The 18,304-nt window shown below is 46.6% G+C and overlaps 1 protein-coding gene across 3 annotated transcripts in view; it reads left to right on the plus strand.

Annotated features, from left to right (window-relative positions):
* Positions 1-18,304, plus strand: part of CLSTN2 (calsyntenin 2) — a 592,242-nt gene that overhangs the window by 562,125 nt on the left and 11,813 nt on the right. For 2 of the 3 annotated variants that reach the window (XM_010976786.3, XM_064491596.1), the window contains exons 11-16: positions 6,982-7,130; positions 11,020-11,237; positions 14,507-14,677; positions 15,163-15,308; positions 15,438-15,561; positions 16,340-16,524. In XM_010976786.3, coding sequence (XP_010975088.3) covers positions 6,982-7,130; positions 11,020-11,237; positions 14,507-14,677; positions 15,163-15,308; positions 15,438-15,561; positions 16,340-16,524 — 993 coding nt within the window. The remainder of the gene's footprint in view (positions 1-6,981; positions 7,131-11,019; positions 11,238-14,506; positions 14,678-15,162; positions 15,309-15,437; positions 15,562-16,339; positions 16,525-18,304) is intronic. The other variant, XM_064491598.1, reaches the window with a different exon arrangement.

Below are 18,304 nucleotides of genomic sequence, written 5' to 3' on the forward strand. Positions count from 1 at the left end.
CCAGGCTTATTGTCTTTGGGGAACCCAGTGGCCCAAGCAGATGCCTGTAATCCAGCGCAGTAACTGCTACAATGATTACGAGCATGAACATTTACTGAGAGTCTCCCACGTGCCAGGCACTGTTCTAAAAGTGTTCTAAGAGTTTAACTCATTTAAGCCCCAGAACAACCCTATGATAAAAGGACCATGAATATTCCCATTTTGCTCATGAGGAATTGAAGCCTGGAAAAGAAAGGAAACTTGCCAAGGATCCCAAAGATGGTAATGAATGGAGCCAGAATGTGAACCCAGTCAGTTCAGAGCTTCAGAACCTGGGGAACAGTAGTTCAGGGAAGGCTCTTTGGAGGAGGCAGAGTCTGAGCAGAATGTTTCAGGGTAAGAACCAACCAGCAAGAAGACAGGCAGTGGCGGGGGTCAGGGCAAGGCAGTCACTCTAGGCAGAAGGCCAGTGTGACAAGTGCCCAAACTGCAGAAGGAAAAGTAGAAAGTGTGACCAGAGAGGCAGGAGGCAAAAGCCATGTCCAGGGCCTTGTTAATGTCTAGGTGTTTACTGTTTTGTTTTGTTTTGTTTTGTTTTCTGTTGGCAACAAGCAGCATTAAAGGGCTCCATTGCAAGGGAGCATGATCTAGACAGCTGTGGGGTTCCGAATGGAGCCTGGGTCAGATGGGGAAGATGAGAGGATTACAAAGTCAGGGTAAAGCAAGAATGGCTTTCCAGAGCCTTGTTTAACATGCGTGAAACACACACACATGCACAAACATACACACACATACACACACCTACATACACCCAGGTACTCTCAATAGCTAACCACCTGTCACTGAAGGAAACTCACAACACTGTCTCTATTGGAAAGGCGGGCTTTCCACCAGTCTTTTTCATGGCAGCTGGCCCACGGAAGCCCCTCTTGGCACATTTTATACAGATACCGTCACGAGCAGAGCCTGAGGTTTGGTCCTTGACCTACTGTTTGTACTGTTTCCTTAGTGTTTTGCCACACCAGCGATGCAGAAATTTGTCCTTCTAACCCTCCCCTATCTGATTCTGGATTTGCCCCCTGTCTCTAAATGGATCTCCTCTGCCCTGGACCATCTCACGGGGCCACAGCTTCAGGATTCCAAGCCCTATAGAACAAATAAACCAAAGATGCTGAACTGAAAAGCCACACGTTCTTAGAATTATAAATTAAGAACCACAGCAATTCCTACATAGCAGTCCTAGCCTGTGAAAGAGGAAGCGCGAAATCAAGTGGCCCCGAAAGCGGTGGGGGGTGGAGGAAGCTAATCTGACTTTTTAGGATACCACCTGCTCATAACCAGGCTCTGCAAATGATCCTTTTCCATCCTGAGGGCGCGGCTGGCAAGAACCAGACCGCAGAGTGAGAAGTTAATGATAAGACACACAATTTGCGGTGCACCCACTGGGGGCTATTTTAAGTTCATTATCCCCACTCCTCACAACGAATTAAATATCATGACCCCATTTCAGAAATAAGGAGATCGGGGCCCAGGGACTTGTCCAAAATAAGTCTATGCTCTTTCCTCTGTGCTAGCAACTCAGATGAGAAGGCATTCTTGAATACTGTTAAAACCACTTCCTCCCCCGCCTCCCTCCTCTAGCCCTCATTTCGTTTTTGAATGATGACTAGCAGTTTCTCCACTGGCTCCTGGCCTTCTCCATCCTCTCTGGCTGGTGCAGAGAACTGAGGGCCTCTCATGACTGCAGAAGCGTTGCACCCCCTCACAGGGCCCCACACGAGGTCCTCTTCTCCCTTGTTTCCCCCTGGGTCCTGCGTATTTCTGGATACTTCTCCAGCACGTCTGGAGTCATTAAATGGTCCAGGTGGTTATGGTTATGTATCCACACCAGACGTGGTGGAACAGCCACATTCCTGAGGAATGCCCACTTCTGATTTTTATAGGACGATCCCCGCCAACCTCCACGGTGCGGAAAGGGTGGGAAAGAGCAAGACACTGGGAACAAAACACTCCTAGGTTCAAAGCACAGTACGGATGTGTATGAGTTGGGTGACCTTGGGCAACATACTTTAATCTTTTAAGCCCCAGTTCCCTCATGTGTAAAAAGGACTTAATATTACTTTGTAGTTATGTAAGAATTGAATTATATATATTTTTATACATCCTCATATATATTTATATATCAGATATAGCAAAGATATGCATTCACATAGACAGATGTGCAGATAAAGATATAGATGATATATATGCATACAGATGGATATAGGTACAGATCTCCCCTAGAAAACAGGCTCTCAACAAATCACAGTTCCCTTCTCCTGCTGGGCTGACCTTGCACTTGGCATTGCTGCTGCCACTTCTTTTTTGAAAAGTAAGCCTGGGTGACAGTTGTGACAGAAGAGCCTCTATTGTGGCAAATCTTCATCTGGCCCAGCCCAGAGGGGCTAGCAGGTGTCCAAAGGAAGGGCAAGGGGCCTGGGGTGACATAGCCAGCTGGTCCTCGAAGAACAAGCCAGGGCCTTGGGCAGGGGCCTCACCGATGTCTCAGCCTGGTAGGTGGCTGGCGACATTGGCCGACCCTCCAACAGTGCTGACCATTCTGCAAAGGCCATCTGTCTAACTGCTTCTTGGCTCAGAGAAAGGAACCACTGTGGTGGCTTCCCAGGGAGAATGAATACTGTCACCCTTTGCCAGGTCCCCAGGAAGCCATCTCCTGCCCCTGTGGTCATGCCAGTACCACCCTGTATCCTGCAATACCAGAGACCGACCGTCAGTCGATGCCCCGCTACACACACACACACAAAAAAAACAACCATACAAACAAAACCTACTTTAGTGAAGGATTTTATTGATCCTGCAGGTACTATATTGATGGCTAAGCCAGTGCTCACCTCAAGCACTGTGGCCATTTGGGGATGCTCTGGCAAGCAGACTAGGGTATTCACTACAGATCCGACACATTCTCTAACCCATCCTCTCCCTAGGGGCTGCAGTGGGCATGCCACGGCTTGCTGCCAATCAGTCCCTCTGGGAGAACCGCTTGGTTTTTCTGTTCAGCCCTCATGCAGAGCTCAGAGATCGGCCTTCTCGGCAGGGGGCACCATCTTACCTCATGCTTGTCATGTGCTGGACCCCGTGGTAATGCTGTCCTCAGGCTCCTCACAATCTATTGGGGGAGGGGGCAGACAGACAGACATGCTTAGCTAGTGAGTCAGCCACAGCAGGAGAGAAGCTAAGCCAACCAGAGGCCGACTGTGGCATCACCTGTGCATGTGCCCAGGGGCTCCTGAATCCAGCGCGGGGGACAGTGCTTGTGACCAGACGTCACAGCTCAGAGAGACCCTGCTTCGGCTTTGAGGACAGGAGGGAACTGAACTGCAGGGAAAGAAGAACAGCCAAGGCAGTGTTCCCAGCACAGGCAAAGACTTGGCGCAGAAGTAATTACATTATTAAGAGTGATAATAAAAGCGATTATAGATTGAACACCTTTTTAAGTGCTAGAGACTTTATATACATTATCTCATTTAAGCTCCAGACAGGTAGATATTAATATCTCCGTTATTTTAAATGAGGAAATAAAGTCCAGAAAGAGAAAGGAAATTGTCCAAAGCCGTACTCTGTAGCTTGTGCTGGGACTGGGTTGTGGCAGTCCACACAGCCTTTCAGAGATGCTACATAGATTTGGGGAAGTGAGACTCATGCCCAGGAAGGAAAGGTTGAATTCTTCCAGTGGTCCAAGCAATTGCAATAGCCAATGACCCCAAAATGTCTATTGCTTAATGCTTACAAGTTTATTTCTCTCTCACACTAAGCTGGGGAAGTGAGGAATGCCACAGACCACTAGGGCAAAGAAAAAAGGGTGGTGTGTCCAGCAGGGCCCTTCACTGCTTCAGCCTAGAGCACCAGTATCACTTCCTCTCATATCCCATTGGCTGGATGCAGCCACATGACCCACCCACAGGTAGATCAAGGCAGCTGGAAAATGGCGTGGACACTTAGCACACATATATAGTTGAACCATGTGGATACGTTATCTCCAGGAAGCCTAGGAAGGACAGGAGAACAGGGTTTTGTGAGCACTGATAATGACTCACACCAAAGCTTGACTGAAAAGACATGACTGAAAGAAAGAGTCCTTTGGGGGAATAACAGGAGATGATACTGAGTAAAATGTGGGCTGGGGGACCACTCAGTCATTCATCAAACAGGGGCTTCCAGAGCCCTAGGATGAAGTTCTGGGATTCAGGGATAAGAGTTGGAGCCCCTGTCCTCAGGGAGTTCATGGTCACTGCACTGTAATAATTATACTACCATTGCATAAGCACTGTAGGAGCTCATTGGGGACCTAAGTGAGGGAAACTGGGGAGGCTTGGAAGAGGTAACAGTGAAATGCTCACATGATAGTTAAGAGAGACAAAGATTGAGCTAAAAGTTGACTAAGGGCCACAATACAAGGGATTATTACATGGGACAATGGCACCACAGTGCTCGTGAGACACCCACCTCCTGATAGGGTCCAGACACAGAACAAGGAACTCTTATAAAGACATCTGAGTCATAGCAGAGAAAAGCCAATATAGATAGATTTTTTCTTAAACTCTTGAAAGCATACTCAACCTACTTCATGGAAAGAGAAATGTAAAATAAAACTACATTAAGATAGTATTATCACCTGTCAGATTGACAAAAATCCCAAAGTTTGATAGCATGCTCTGTTGTTGAGGTCTTGAGAAAAGAAGCTTTATCATACACTGTGAGAGGGAGTATATATTGATGTAATCCCTAGCAATGAGAAATTTGGCAACATTTGTCAAAATTTAAAGGGCATACACTCTTTGACCTAACAATTTCACTTGTAGGGCTTTATTCTACAGATACATTTACACATTTATGAAATGTTAATGAAATATTATATGTACAGGTTATTCATTGAAGCATTATTAGTAGAAGATTGGAAACAACCCAAGTCTTCATATTAGGAGACTGGTTAAATAATTGATTTAATGTTAAATTGTATCATACAACTTTAAAAAAAAAAAGAAAAGATCTCCAAGACACAAGCTAAATGGAAAAAAGCAAAGTACAGTATAGTATGTAATAAGCTATCTTTGCTGTAAGAAAGGAGAAAAATGGGAATCTATATTTATTGATTATATATTCATAAAATGCTTAAGTAGCAACTGTCAGGATAGGTGAGGTTATGCTGCAGTAACAAATGACTTTAAAATTTCTGTAGATTATACAGAAATTTTTTTTTATTGATAACACTTCAAGTCATTAAAGATTGGCTGCAGCTCTTTTTCTCATTATGTGTTTTTTTAATTCTTATTTTTTATTGAAGTGTAGTCAGTTTACTGTGTTAGTTTCAGGAGTACAGCAAAGCGATTCAGTTATACATATAGGTATGTACATATATGTATTTTCAGTTTCTTTTCCATTATGGCTCATTATAATAAATTGAATATAGTTCCTTGTGCTACATAGTAGGTCCTTGTTGTTTATCTGTTCTAATATATAGTAATATGTATCTGTTAATCTCAAACTCTTAATCTATCCCTCCCCCTCCCCCTCCCCCTTTCCCCCTGGTAACCATAGTTTGGTGGCAGCTCTTACCCATAACCCCTTCACTGTGAGACCCAGGCTTTGCATGTTTCATGAGAGGGAAAGTGACATGGCAAACTATGAACTGGCTGTTAAATCTCCCACATGGTTATGAACCAAACAATAATTCTGTCCCCATTTTGTTGGCAAGTCACATGACCGCTGTTGAATGCAACAGGGCAAAAATGTATACCCTGCAGGGAAAGGTACAGAAGTCACGTGATCGAGCCTGTTGACAAGAGTGCAGACATGTATAAGCCTCTCACTGGGTGAGGGTAGGAAGGGAGCAACTAATTATGAACAATAATGTAATCTGTCACTAGAAATTAATGGAACAGTGATTACTTGTGGAATGGGATTGGGGAAATTAGTTCAACAGGAGAGAAGAATGGGGTGGACACTAGCACACATATATAGCTGAACCATGTACACGTGTTATTCAAAAAAAATAAATAATTGTTGGCAAGTAGCTACATAAAAATGTATCCGTGTCTCTCTTTCCCATGACATGAGTATTGGATGCATAACCTGAATCCACACATAAGTTCCTGACATTTTATTGATAGCAGTTCCTAATAATTCTTAGAAGTGTGTCAAGGTCAGTAACTCAGAGCAGTGCAAACGCGATTCTCCATGCGCCATTCAAAGAGTAACTACTGGGAACATCATGGGAGAGAAGTCTGTATCTAGTTTATCTGGTTTGGGGACCCAGGTGACTCAGTGGGGAGCATCGTAGTCCCCGGGCCTTCACCAAGCACGGGGTAGCAGGGACTCAGGATGCGGTGCATAGGTAACAAAACTAAGACAGCCGGCAGGTGTAAAAACAGCAAGTGAGGAAAACCTATGGGAAACCAGAGTTTAGCAACAAGCGGGCAAGACTGAGAATCAGAGCTAAGAGAAGGAAAGCCATTAACTGAAAAATGAGCTTTAAGGTTGGATGTTAAAAATTGGGTCAGGAGTCAGGAAGTGGAGTGCACGGTGAATGAAGGAGCAGTTCAAGACCAAAGACAAGACAGCAAAAGGAACCAAAGCCCTAAGTTTCCAGGGTGTCAGCTGAGGGGGTGGGCAGTCCAAGGGCTGAAAGCTTCTGGGCAGGACCCCACAGTAGCCCAGAGGATGCGAATTCAGAATTCCATCCTGTGGCTCAGGTTGGTATTACCAGGAGTTTATAATTCCTGGGAATCTTACAGAGGAGGATCCCGAAGCCCACCAGTCACCCCCTCAAGCAGGGATTGCTTGAGGGGTTGAAACAGTCATCTGGGCACACAGATGCTGCACTTGCAGGTGCCTTGGAGATACCTGTGCTGGCCTTGGTGGCCTTTTCATGGAGATGGAGGGGCTCCATGGGACTGCTTATGTCACTGATCATTTGCTCCTATGATACCCCTTTCTGTCTTCCAGTATCATTTCAACCCCTCGCAGTCCGTCCTGGTGATGGAAGGTGACGACATTGGGAACATCAACCATGCCCTCCAGAAGGTCTCCTACATCAACTCCAGGCAGTTCCCAACCGCAGGTGTGCGGCGCTTGAAAGTCTCTTCCAAAGTCCAGTGAGTAGATGCTGGTCAGCCTGGGTCCCAGCCAAGGCGTTGGGGATGATCCCTGGGGAATGTTCTCTTGCAAAACAGGATTCACCTCTTCTTCAACTGTTGGCAGCTTCTCCATTGTCCCTGTGAGGACGTCCCAATGGATTTGTGGTCTACTTTTGTTTTCTTCTATTTTTTTCCACATGAAATATAGCTGACATACAATATCATGTTAGTTTCAGGTATACTTCGTAGTGATGTGACATTTGCACACATTATGAAATGATCATCATGGTAAGTCTGGTAACCATCTGTCCCCATACAGTCACTACATTATTGATCATATTCCTTACACTATACTACATCCCTGTGGAGTTTTTATTTTATAACTGGAGGTCTTTACTGCTTAATCTCCTTCACCTATTTCACCCACCCCCATCCCCCTCCCTTCTGGCAATCACCTATTTGCTCTGTGTATCTATGAGTCTGTTTTTGTTTCGTTTTTTAGATTCCACATATAAGTGAAATCACAGTCTTTTTCTGACATGTTTCACTTAGCATAACACCCTCTAGATCTATCCATTTTGTTGCAAATTGCCAGATTTCATTTTTTTCTTATGACTGAGTAATATTCTATTGTGTGTGTGACACACACACACACACACCCCACAATCATCCATCTATCCTTGGACAGTTAGGTTACTTCCGTATCTTGCCTAATGTAAATAATGCTGCAGTGAACATTGGTATCTTATCAAATTAATGTTTTCCTGTATCTTATCAAATTAATGTTTTTATTTTCTGCAGGTAAATACCCAGAAGTGAATTTGCTGGATTATATGGCAGTTCTATTTTTAATTTTTTGAGGAACTTCCATGCTGTTCTGCATAGTGGCTGCACCAGTTTACCTTCCCACCAACAGTGCATTGGGGTTTCCCTTTCTCCACACCTTTGCCAACACTTGTTATTTGTTTTCTTTTTGATGTTAGTCTTTCTGACAGGGGTGAAGTGGTGCCTCATTGTGGTTTTGATTCCCATTAGTGATGCTGAACATCTTTTTATGTGTCTGTTGGCCATCTGTATGTCTTCTTTGGGAAAATGTTTATTCATGTCCTTTGCCCATCTTTTAATTGGGTTGGCTGTTTTTTGACATTGAGTTGTATGAGTTCTTTGTGTATTTTGGATATCAATCCCTTACTATATAGGTCATCTGCAAATCTCTTCTCTCAGTCATTGGGCTGCCTTTTTATACCATTGATAGTTTCCTTCACTGTACAAAAACTTTTGAGTTGGATGTAGTTCCTTGTGTTTATTTTTGCTTTTGTTTCCCTTGCCTAAGAAGACAGATCATATATATATGTATATATATATTGCTAAGACCGATGTCAAAGTGCATACTGCCTATGTTTTCTCCTAGGGATTTTATGGTTTCAGGTCTTACAATTAACTTGTTAATTGATTTGGGGCTATTTTTGTATATACTGTGAGAAAGTAATCCAGATTGATTCTTTTGGATGTAGCTGTCCAGTTTCCCCAGCATCATTTATTGAAGAAGCTGTCTTTTCTGCATTGTATATTCTTGTTTATTTTGTCATAAATTAATTGATTGTATATGCATGGGTTTAGTTCCAGGCTCTCTATTCTGTTCCACTAATCTATGTGTCTGTTTTTGTGCCAGTACCATACTGTTTGGATTACTCTAGCTTTGTAGCATAGTCTGAAGTCAAGGAGTATGGTACCTTCAGCTTTGATTTTTCTCAAGATTGTTTTGGCTATTTGAGGACTTTTATGGTTCCATACAAATTTCAGATTTATTCTAGTTCAGTGAAAAATGCCATTGGCATTTTGGTGGGGATTGCATTGAATCTATAGATTGCCTTCAGTACTATGGTCATTTTAACAATATTAATCTTCCAATCCATTAACATGATATATCTTTCCGGTTGTTTGTAATGTCTTTAATTTCTTTCATCAATGTCTCATAGTTTTCCAAGTACAGGTCTTCTACCTCCTTGATTAGATTCATTCCTAGGTAATTTATTCTTTTTGATGCAATTGTAAATGGGTTTTCTTAATTTCTCTTTCTGATAATTTGTTATCAGTGTATAAAAATTCAACAGATTTCTGTATATTAATTTTGTATCCCAAAATTTACTGAACTCATTTATTAGTTCTAATAGTGTTTTGGTAGCATCTTTAAGGTTTTCTACATATAGTATCAAACTTAGCAAATGTTTATTAATTAAATTAAATTAAATTAACCAACCGAACATTGATAGAGCTCCTAAATACTATGAGTATGCAAGAGAAAGGGAGGGCATGGATAGTCTCCAAGGATCAGGGTTAAATTAAAGAGATCAGACAATCACTGCGACCTTTTGATAACTCCTTTATTGGCCTATCAAATAGTTTCTCAGCCAAACATCTGCCTGGGATGGCTGCTAGGAAGGGGTCCCCAGAAAAATTCCTGAGAAGCAGAAAGGGAGTCACTGGCACCTGGAGCCAGAAAAAGGACCCAGAAAGACAGGAACAAGGACAGGAAAGGTGGGTCTGCTGACTGCCATGTTGCTGGGGCCTGGGACAGATGCCAGGATAAAACCCACAGATAGCAATTATATTCAGTACCTCTAGTGATGCAGAAAGTGCTCCCACCTCCACACTAAAGGCCACCCCTGGGAGCCTGCAGTAGAGAGGAGACACTTCCAGCTCAGCTCCATACTGCAGTGAAGAAGAGGGACCAGACTGAGTCTCCAGACTGACCAGCCTCCAGCTTGGGGACCAGGTGTCCATAAACTAGGAAGGGGAGGGCTGTCCTCTATAAATGGTGAGGCTGGTGCCGTAAAGGCCAAAGGAAGCTGGGAGCAGGAGCTTACCACTACTTCCACACCTCACCAAGCCTGGAGAAGAGGACGGAGTGGCTTGGTGTGGAGTCCCCACAGCCTACCCTTCCTCCAGGGACTTTGCCAAGGGATGCAAGTTGATGGCTGCCACAAGCTGGAGTACACCCATCATTCCCAGAGCATCCATCTAGACCCTAGGGCTCTCCATTGTAGCCTTGGTCTTCGGTCTAAATGACCAGCAGAGCGTTCCAGTGATACACATGCCTGATGAGGTCTGAGGAAAGCATCAGACTTGTCAACACTCACTGAGTTTGAACCGAGATGCAGGCCCTGGAGCAACTTCTTTTCTGTGTGTCATCTGTGTTTAAGCCTTTCTATTATAAGGTAATTAACTATGGTCATCCCCACGGTATAGATGAAGAGACTGAGTTTCACAGGAGTCAAGCACTGTGCCCAGAGCCTCCCAGCCCAGGAGTGGCAGAGCCAGGCGTGGACCCTAGTTTGTCTAACTTCCCAGGCTTTGCTCTTGTTGTCACACCATTCTGCCTCCCAGATACTTTTGTGGCAGTGTATGAGGAAAAAAGAGCGTGATCACAGTAGCAGTCCGCTGGCAAACCTGGCACAGGTGCACTTGGGTGACACCATCACAGAGAGAGAACACACACTCTGCTGCGGCAGGAGAGTTTAGCCCTGGGTCTCACTGAGTCAGATGGCTGTAACTCACCGGTGAGACAACAATTTGTTTACCAAATCATTATGCACATAGCAAGCAGTGGCTGTCTAATTAACATGGCCATTGATGACTCTGTTAAAGGATAATGAAAGATTTAATGGTTAGTGTTGCTAGTATAGAAAATTCCTACTTCTCCCAGAAGCCAATCTTTTTAAGTCCCTAGATTACTAGTAGTTATACTACAGCATGGCTTTAAATTTGAATGTCTGTTGACATCCTCAGAGACTCCTGGGCAGCCAGGATGTCTCATTGAGGACTAGAGGCGGCTGGATGTTCCTTGTCCACAGCTGGATGACGGATGATTCCAGGGTTTGCTCTTCAGTGACTGCTGTTTTCCCAGGTGCTTTGGAGAAGACGTGTGCATCAGCATCCCCGACGTGGACGCCTACGTGATGGTGCTGCAGGCCATCGAGCCCCAGATCACCCTCCGTGGCACGGACCGCTTCTGGAGGCCTGCTGCCCAGTTTGAAAGCGCCAGAGGGGTGATCCTCTTCCCCGACATCAAGATCGTGAGCACCATCGCCAAAGCCGAGGCCCCAGGTGACTTGAAGACCACAGGTACAGGTGCCTGCTGAGCGGGGCGGCGGGGAGGGCCTTAAGTTTCTCCATAAAGTATGATTCTTGACACATCACACTTCAGGATAACAGTCTCATTCACCATAGCAGGGTAATTTATAATGGCAGAACAAAAACTCCTGCAAACAAGGCAGATGTATAATAGAAGGGAGCGAGTGGCTTAGCAAACGGCAGTACGCCCATGTAAAAGAGACGATCTTGGAGCGAAGGCACTTATGCTAAATGGTAAGTTAGAAAAAAAAAAAAAACGAAAAGCAAATTACAGAGTATCTCCACGAAGAGTGATCTCAATTCTGGAAAGAAAAAAAAAAACATAGAAAAATGCCAGGAAGTAAACATACTTAATGCTAACAGTGATATTCTTTGAGGAGCAGGGAAGGAGCCAATTTGTTTCTGCTCCCCTTCACTTTTGTACAACTGCAATATGTTCTAGAGTGAGCATGCATTATCTGGATAATCAGAAGAAAAGCTACAGAAGCACTAGGGAAAAAATACAGCTGCGTCTCAATATACACATTGTAAAAGTCTCATGCGGTAATGTTACCCTCAACTCTCAGGAAACTTGACAGCTGTTCTTTCCAACAGTTTGACTGGGGAGAGGGCTGTTCAGTAAAAGTAATTCGAATTATCTGCCAGGAAGAAATACAGTCACACTGAAAGCTACAGGATATTCAGCTGGCCTGGGGGAGAGGGACGGAAGGCTAAAGAAGGAGGGTGGTCAAACCTGGGGCCCAAATCCATGGCAGAATACCAGTTTGAGAACTGTCCTTTGCTGCCTCCTCTAAACCAATACATTCACTCTCCCTCTCCGCCTCCAAAAGCAGCTGCTAATGATGTGCTGTGCCCAGGGGCCTGAGTCCCTGTGGGCTGCTTCTGTAATAATCCTAATCACCCACTGCCTTGAACCACGCTGGTCCCCAGCGACTGGGGTGCCCGGCAAGGTGGTGTTGTTGCACCTGTCCGGGCAGGGAGGTCTCCCAGTCACACTCCAAAGTGCACTAGGTCGTGTCATTGTCCCTCTTTCCCGCATTTGTGGCTAAAGTCAGACAGAAAAAGGAAGGGCCTCTAACTGCGGGGATTGAGGCCAGAGCTGAGAGCGTCTGGATTTGTGAGGGCAGACATCAGTATACAGACAACTCAGGGATAAGCAATTATCTGGGTTCATATGTCACCTTCTGTTTGTGAGAGGTGCATGTACACAGCCAAGGGTCCAGAGCTATTATCGGTATTTTTAAATTTTTACTCTTATCGTTGTTAGAATCATCATCATGATGCGTGAAGATTATTCTAAACTTCAACAAGCAGGCTGATGGCTTTTGGCACCAGGGACCCTCTCCAGCATCATCTTCTGCCCTCCCCCCGTTGACTCACTCTTTGGGCTGTTTCAGCACCAATGACGTGCAGACCCCTCTCTCCCTCACACTTCTGTGTTAGTTTACACCCTTGCTCACGCTCTCCCCTCTGCCAGGAAGGTCCCTCTCCATCTCGTTCCCCATTATTGCTGACAGAAATCTACTTTCAACAATTCCTCCAGAAGGAATTGTCCCCCAGTCCCCCTGGCCCCAGACTGGTACTGTATACCTCCAACCACACCAGCGCTCCCTGTAACACACACTGGCTGGCCCTCGGTGGTGATTATCTGCTTATTAAACCAGACCAGGAGCTTCTCCAGGGCTCAGCTATGGTGGATTTGCCTCTGTGTCCCTGAGCCCGGTACAGCCCCCTCAGCCCAGTGGGAATCAGGGGAACTGCAGGTAGAAGACATTGCCCATGACGTAAGCAAGAGAGAATAAGGGGAAAATGGTAGGGTTGACATGCCCTGTCCCTGTGTGAGTAATCAGTCAGCCACTTCGGGACATGGGAGCAAGGATGACCCAACCTGACTTGACAAGAATATGACTCCGAAAAACTCAGAAACTACCAGGCCATTTGAATACACCATTATTAATGACAGATCTGGTTCATTGTATACTAATGTGCTCTCAGATTTTGCCAATAATGCACAAAGCCATTGACATTGGCAAGCTTTTAAAAATTAAGCACACAAAATTATTTATCACAACCTATCTCTAGTGAGAGCAAAAAATATTTTTGGTATCACTAAAAACTTGAACGAAATAAAATAATTATTTAAAAGGGCTCTCATCTTTTGTCAATCCTTTTTAAATTTCTGCTTTCATAAATGTTTTGTTATGCACAAAATACACCCGTCCACTTTATAAATAAATATACTTATGTCTATGATCTCAGTTCACAAATGTTTTAATAAAGGGCTGGAAGATCCGTTTGAAGACCACTGGCCCAGAGGTTGAGATTTCACACACTGTGGAATCAGAAAGTCATGGTTGCTGTCCCAGGTCCTCCGCTGCTGTCTGCGTAACCCTCGGCAACCCACCCCACCCCTCGGACCTTCCACTCCCCCATCAGTAAAACGGAGTAATGATAGCACCCTCTGTGGTATCTGTCTGTTAGGGTTTCAGTTGCTGTGTGCCTGGCACATCACAAGGACCCCATAAACACCAGTCATTTTTATTTTAAGGTAGGATTTTAATTTAGGACTGCCAATCTGGCCAGCATTCAAATACTCAGATATTCCTTTGGGAAATTTGGGGTCATTATATTAGGCAAGGACAGCTAGACTAACCAACAGCTTGCCAACTAGACCAACGAATTTACATAATTCTTTAATTATGTCAACTATGCAGCTCCGCTTGAGCAATGTGGAGTGATACTGCTCCAGGCCAGCCCCTGGGTCAGATACTGAGGAGTCGGTCATTAAAAGGGCACTTCTGCCCTTGAGAAGCTCAGGGTCTGCTCGGGCGACAGATGCACAGACCACTCCGACGTGGGGAAAGCTAGGAGAGCGCTCATTTCTGGTCCCAAATGAGAGCTATTGCTTGTTGAGCACCTGTTAACGGGCCTGTTTTCCATCCTCCCAATACCCTTGACCTCTGTCTGGATGAGGGAATCGATGGGTAGGGAGCGTCTCGAATACTATATGGCTTCTCATAGCAGCGCTGGTATTCAGATTTACATCTTCTGACCACTCTGTTCACGTTTTTCACACAAACCATGCCGCCCATGCCTGCACACCCATCCCAGCAGTGGAGGTGATATTTGGGGTCGCACAGCCTCTTCTCCTGACTCCCCCTGAACCTGGGGTGCAATCACACAGGAGGAGGAGGATGGACCAGGGCCACCATCTGAGCTGTCCTCACGCCTGCATTTCCCACGTGTCTGTCTTCCCGCAGCCCCCAGATCAGCAGTTTTAGAAGAAATGCTTCACAACTTAGATTTCTGTGACATTTTAGTGCTGGGAGGGGACTTGGACCCAAGACAGGAGTGCCTGGAGCTCAACCACAGTGAGCTCCACCAGCGACACCTGGACGCCACCAACTCCACCGCGGGCTACTCCATCTATGGTAAGGCCGTGCTCAGCCCTCCACCCGGTGGTCCTCTCTCGTTGTGGTCGCACCCAGGGCATCAGGAGTGTGACGGCAGCCCCATCTCCCATGGAGGTGGGTCAGGAGGGAACCGTTGACCTCGAAGCATGGGCCTCTAGCCCCTCTTTTGGTGAGCTGTTCCTGCATCCTGAGGACTTGGCTTCTGTTCCACTCCTGGGCAAATCGTCTGTAGAAACGAAGTGGATGCCTGCTCTTATGTTTGATCTCAGCTAGTACTACAGCAACATTTGGCAGATTGAGGCCAAACATCCTGGTCAGAGCTCAATCTATGTGAAAATTCTGTGCATCAGTTTAACTGGCTCCTTAGGACTTCTGCCTCGGCGTATTGTCTAAACACCTTGAGCTCTCGCCCTGGCCGAATTCAGGAGACCCACAAGCCCCAGCAGCCTGTTTCCCCTCCTCCTCTTCTGCCTTCTTATGGCAGGTGTGGTCTCTTGGCACAGGTGTGGGCTCCATGAGCCGCTATGAGCAGGTGCTGCATCACATCCGCTACCGCAACTGGCGTCCGGCTGCCCTCGAGGCCCGGCGGTTCAGGATCAAGTGCTCGGAACTCAACGGGCGCTACACCAGCAATGAGTTCAACGTGGAGGTGAGTGAGCCCTGAGGTTGCAAGGGAAGCCCCGGCTCACCCATTCCTTCCCTCATTTATGCAGGAGGATTGCCGCCACGGGTCCCCCTGCCGCTCCCGGTCAACGGCACCTCTCCCTGCTCTTCCCAGGTTGGCGTCCTCCATGAGGTCAGAGTCTCAGACAAGGAACACGTCAGCCACCTTATCGTGCAGCCACCCTTCCTCCAGTCGGTCCACCACCCCGAATCCCAGAGTAACATCCAGCGTAGTTCAGGTAGGTCACCTGGAAGGAGGGACCTCAGGACGTCAGATGGTCACTGTGACTCAAGACCATCCACTAAACAATTAGGGTGCAGGAGCCATAGGGGCCCAGGACTGAGGGAGGTGCCAGGCAAGCCTGGCTCTGAGGCAATCACAGCCTAGGGAGGGAGCCAGTCAAGTCCATGGGAAGTTACAGGCAGTACATAATAACAGATGGTCGTACAAAGGGCTGGGGTAAAATTTTGCAAGTCGTTTTAGGCCCGACTCAAAGCTCCATGCTGTACGGAGCCGAACCCCTCACAGATGCTCACACACTCATATGCACCGTATGGCAGCCTCCTACCTTTACTTCTGTTCCAGCACTTGCCATGTTGTCTTACTGTCTGGCAGGCACTTCTGTCTGTCCTGACTGGACTTCACAGTTCCTGGTTCTCGGAGGAGTGGAGGGAACTCTTGTGGAGGGGGGAGTGAGAGGGGCAAAGCTTTTCATACTTTGATGAAAAAAGCAAGAGATAAAAATTGTGCATTTATTGAGCACCTACTATGTGCCTTTGGGGAAATTCACATAGATGATTTCATTTACTCACAACTACCCATGGGATAGGAACGATTAAGTCTATTATATAGGTGACAAGAGTGGAGCCCCGACAGAGGAAGGCGCTGACCCAGAGTTCTCCAGCTGGGAAGTGTAGGGCAGATGTTAACCTACACGTGGATGTTTCATGCATGCTCCATCCCAAGTGAGCGAGTCCTTTGCTCACCACATCATGTGAATTCCTTTCTCGTTCCAGTGGTCCCAAGCATCGCCACAGTGGTCATCATCATCTCCGTGTGCATGCTAGTGTTTGTCGTGGCCATGGGAGTGTACCGGGTCCGGATCGCCCACCAGCACTTCACCCAGGAGGCTGAGGCTGCCAAGGAAGCCGAGATGGATTGGGACGACTCTGCGCTCACTATCACAGTCAACCCCATGGAGGTGATCCTCCCGCAGGGGCTGGGAGCTTGACACGGGATGCCTCTCCTCCACTTGGCTCCATCCTTCCTGTGCCGGAAGCCCTGCCCAGCTAGCCCAGCCCCACCGCTCCTTCCCTCCCTCCCCTGGGCTCCTCTAGCCCTCTCAACCTGAATGGATCATTCTTTCCCACCAACTGCATTCACAGATTAAAAATGTGTGAATTGCTCTCACCCAACAAACAGAACCAAACATTTCTTAAGTCAAGCAGCCATGTGGTGTCTGTCCCTTGCCTCCCCCGTTGGATTTAGCTCAGAGCTGACTCACACTTAGGGACTCGCTATTGAATTTTTGATTAACTAACAGTATAAATGAGATGGCTTTGCTCCGTCTGCGTGCGGAGCTCACTTAAAGGCTCAGGATAGGTTAATACAAAAATACAGAAGTAACACGTGCCATTTCTTGAGCCCCCATTATGCCAGGCCGCCCAGGATGCTCAGTATACACCACCTCATTTGATCTTCTCAGCAACCTGTGAAGTGGGAGTCACCACCCTCATGTACCAAGGCAGGGCCAGCTCAGAGAGGGAAAGTAATGTGTTCAAACTTATGTAGCTGGTAGTGGCAGCACCGATATCCAAACTCATGGCTGTCTGATTCCAAAGTTCTTATCTTCCCAGTTAGCCACCAGCCGCCCAGATCCACCCATGAGTGTCCAAGACCCCTGATCTGGACATACAAATATCAAGAAAGCCACTTCCATCTTGCCCTTTGGTCCGCCCATGGGTGCTGGGGTAAGTAGGGGCAGGACCAGGAAAGCAAAGGGACATTGGCCAGCAGGAGGCGCCACTGAGGAATGACAAGAAGATTATCCCAGCCAATCCCCAGCCCTCACCTGGCCCCATGCTCCCATTTCAGAGCCAGCATGTGGAGGCATCTCAGTTCCTCCCACCCTCTGCTGTAGGTATAGTGCTGAGCACACCACTGTGGGGACTCCAGAATTTCCACCCTCAAACTGCTGAGCCTTGGGTGTGGGAAGCAAGATTGTGGTGCTTGGAGTGGTCTGTGTACCTGGCCAGAGTGTGCCTACTGAGGGCTCACCTGGTGATGCCAGAGGTCAGGGAAGCAGGAGCAGGGAGAGCCTTTGGGGCTGGAGTGTCTGGGGAAGATTTCTTGTTACCTAAGGGAGGCCTTGAAGAATGGGTAGGATTTGGGGGAGGCAAAGGTAGAAGAGAAAACACTCCACAGAGGGCACGCAGCCAAGCGTGGGCACACATCTTTTATGGCTGATTCATCGACTCAAAACATAAATCCAGAAATACGATTTGGCCGGAATCATCAGAAAGCTGGCGTGAGGGGAAGGGACTGGAAAAGCATGAAGAAGAGTTTAAGGACATAAGTCGGGGGTGAGGAACAGGTATGCAAAATGAGGACCATGAACTGTGTGCTTCCCAAAGGAATAATCTGAGGGGCAGCACACTTGAGTCTTGGCTGAGAAGACCTTCTGCTCCCCAAAGATGTCATTCTCCCCCTGGAAAAGGGGACAAGCTTAAATGCCTTTTCCCTCACTGAGAAGCAACTCACTTAAGGCTGGGAAAGTGCCATATAGACAGGTTCCAGAAATGCCAGAGAACAAAGCCTTGGCCTGAGAGGCCCACTGGATGATGGATGGGGATGGCTTCAATATCCAGTATTTAAAACACAGCAATTTGCCTTAAGTTCGTGTCTTGGAATTTGCTATTTCTTTTCTCTGTCCTTAGCCCTCTGATTTGTCTCTCACTGGAGGACTTCTCTTCCAGAAAGCC

This window comes from Camelus dromedarius, chromosome 2 (assembly GCF_036321535.1).
Source record: "Camelus dromedarius isolate mCamDro1 chromosome 2, mCamDro1.pat, whole genome shotgun sequence".
NCBI lineage: Eukaryota > Metazoa > Chordata > Mammalia > Artiodactyla > Camelidae > Camelus > Camelus dromedarius.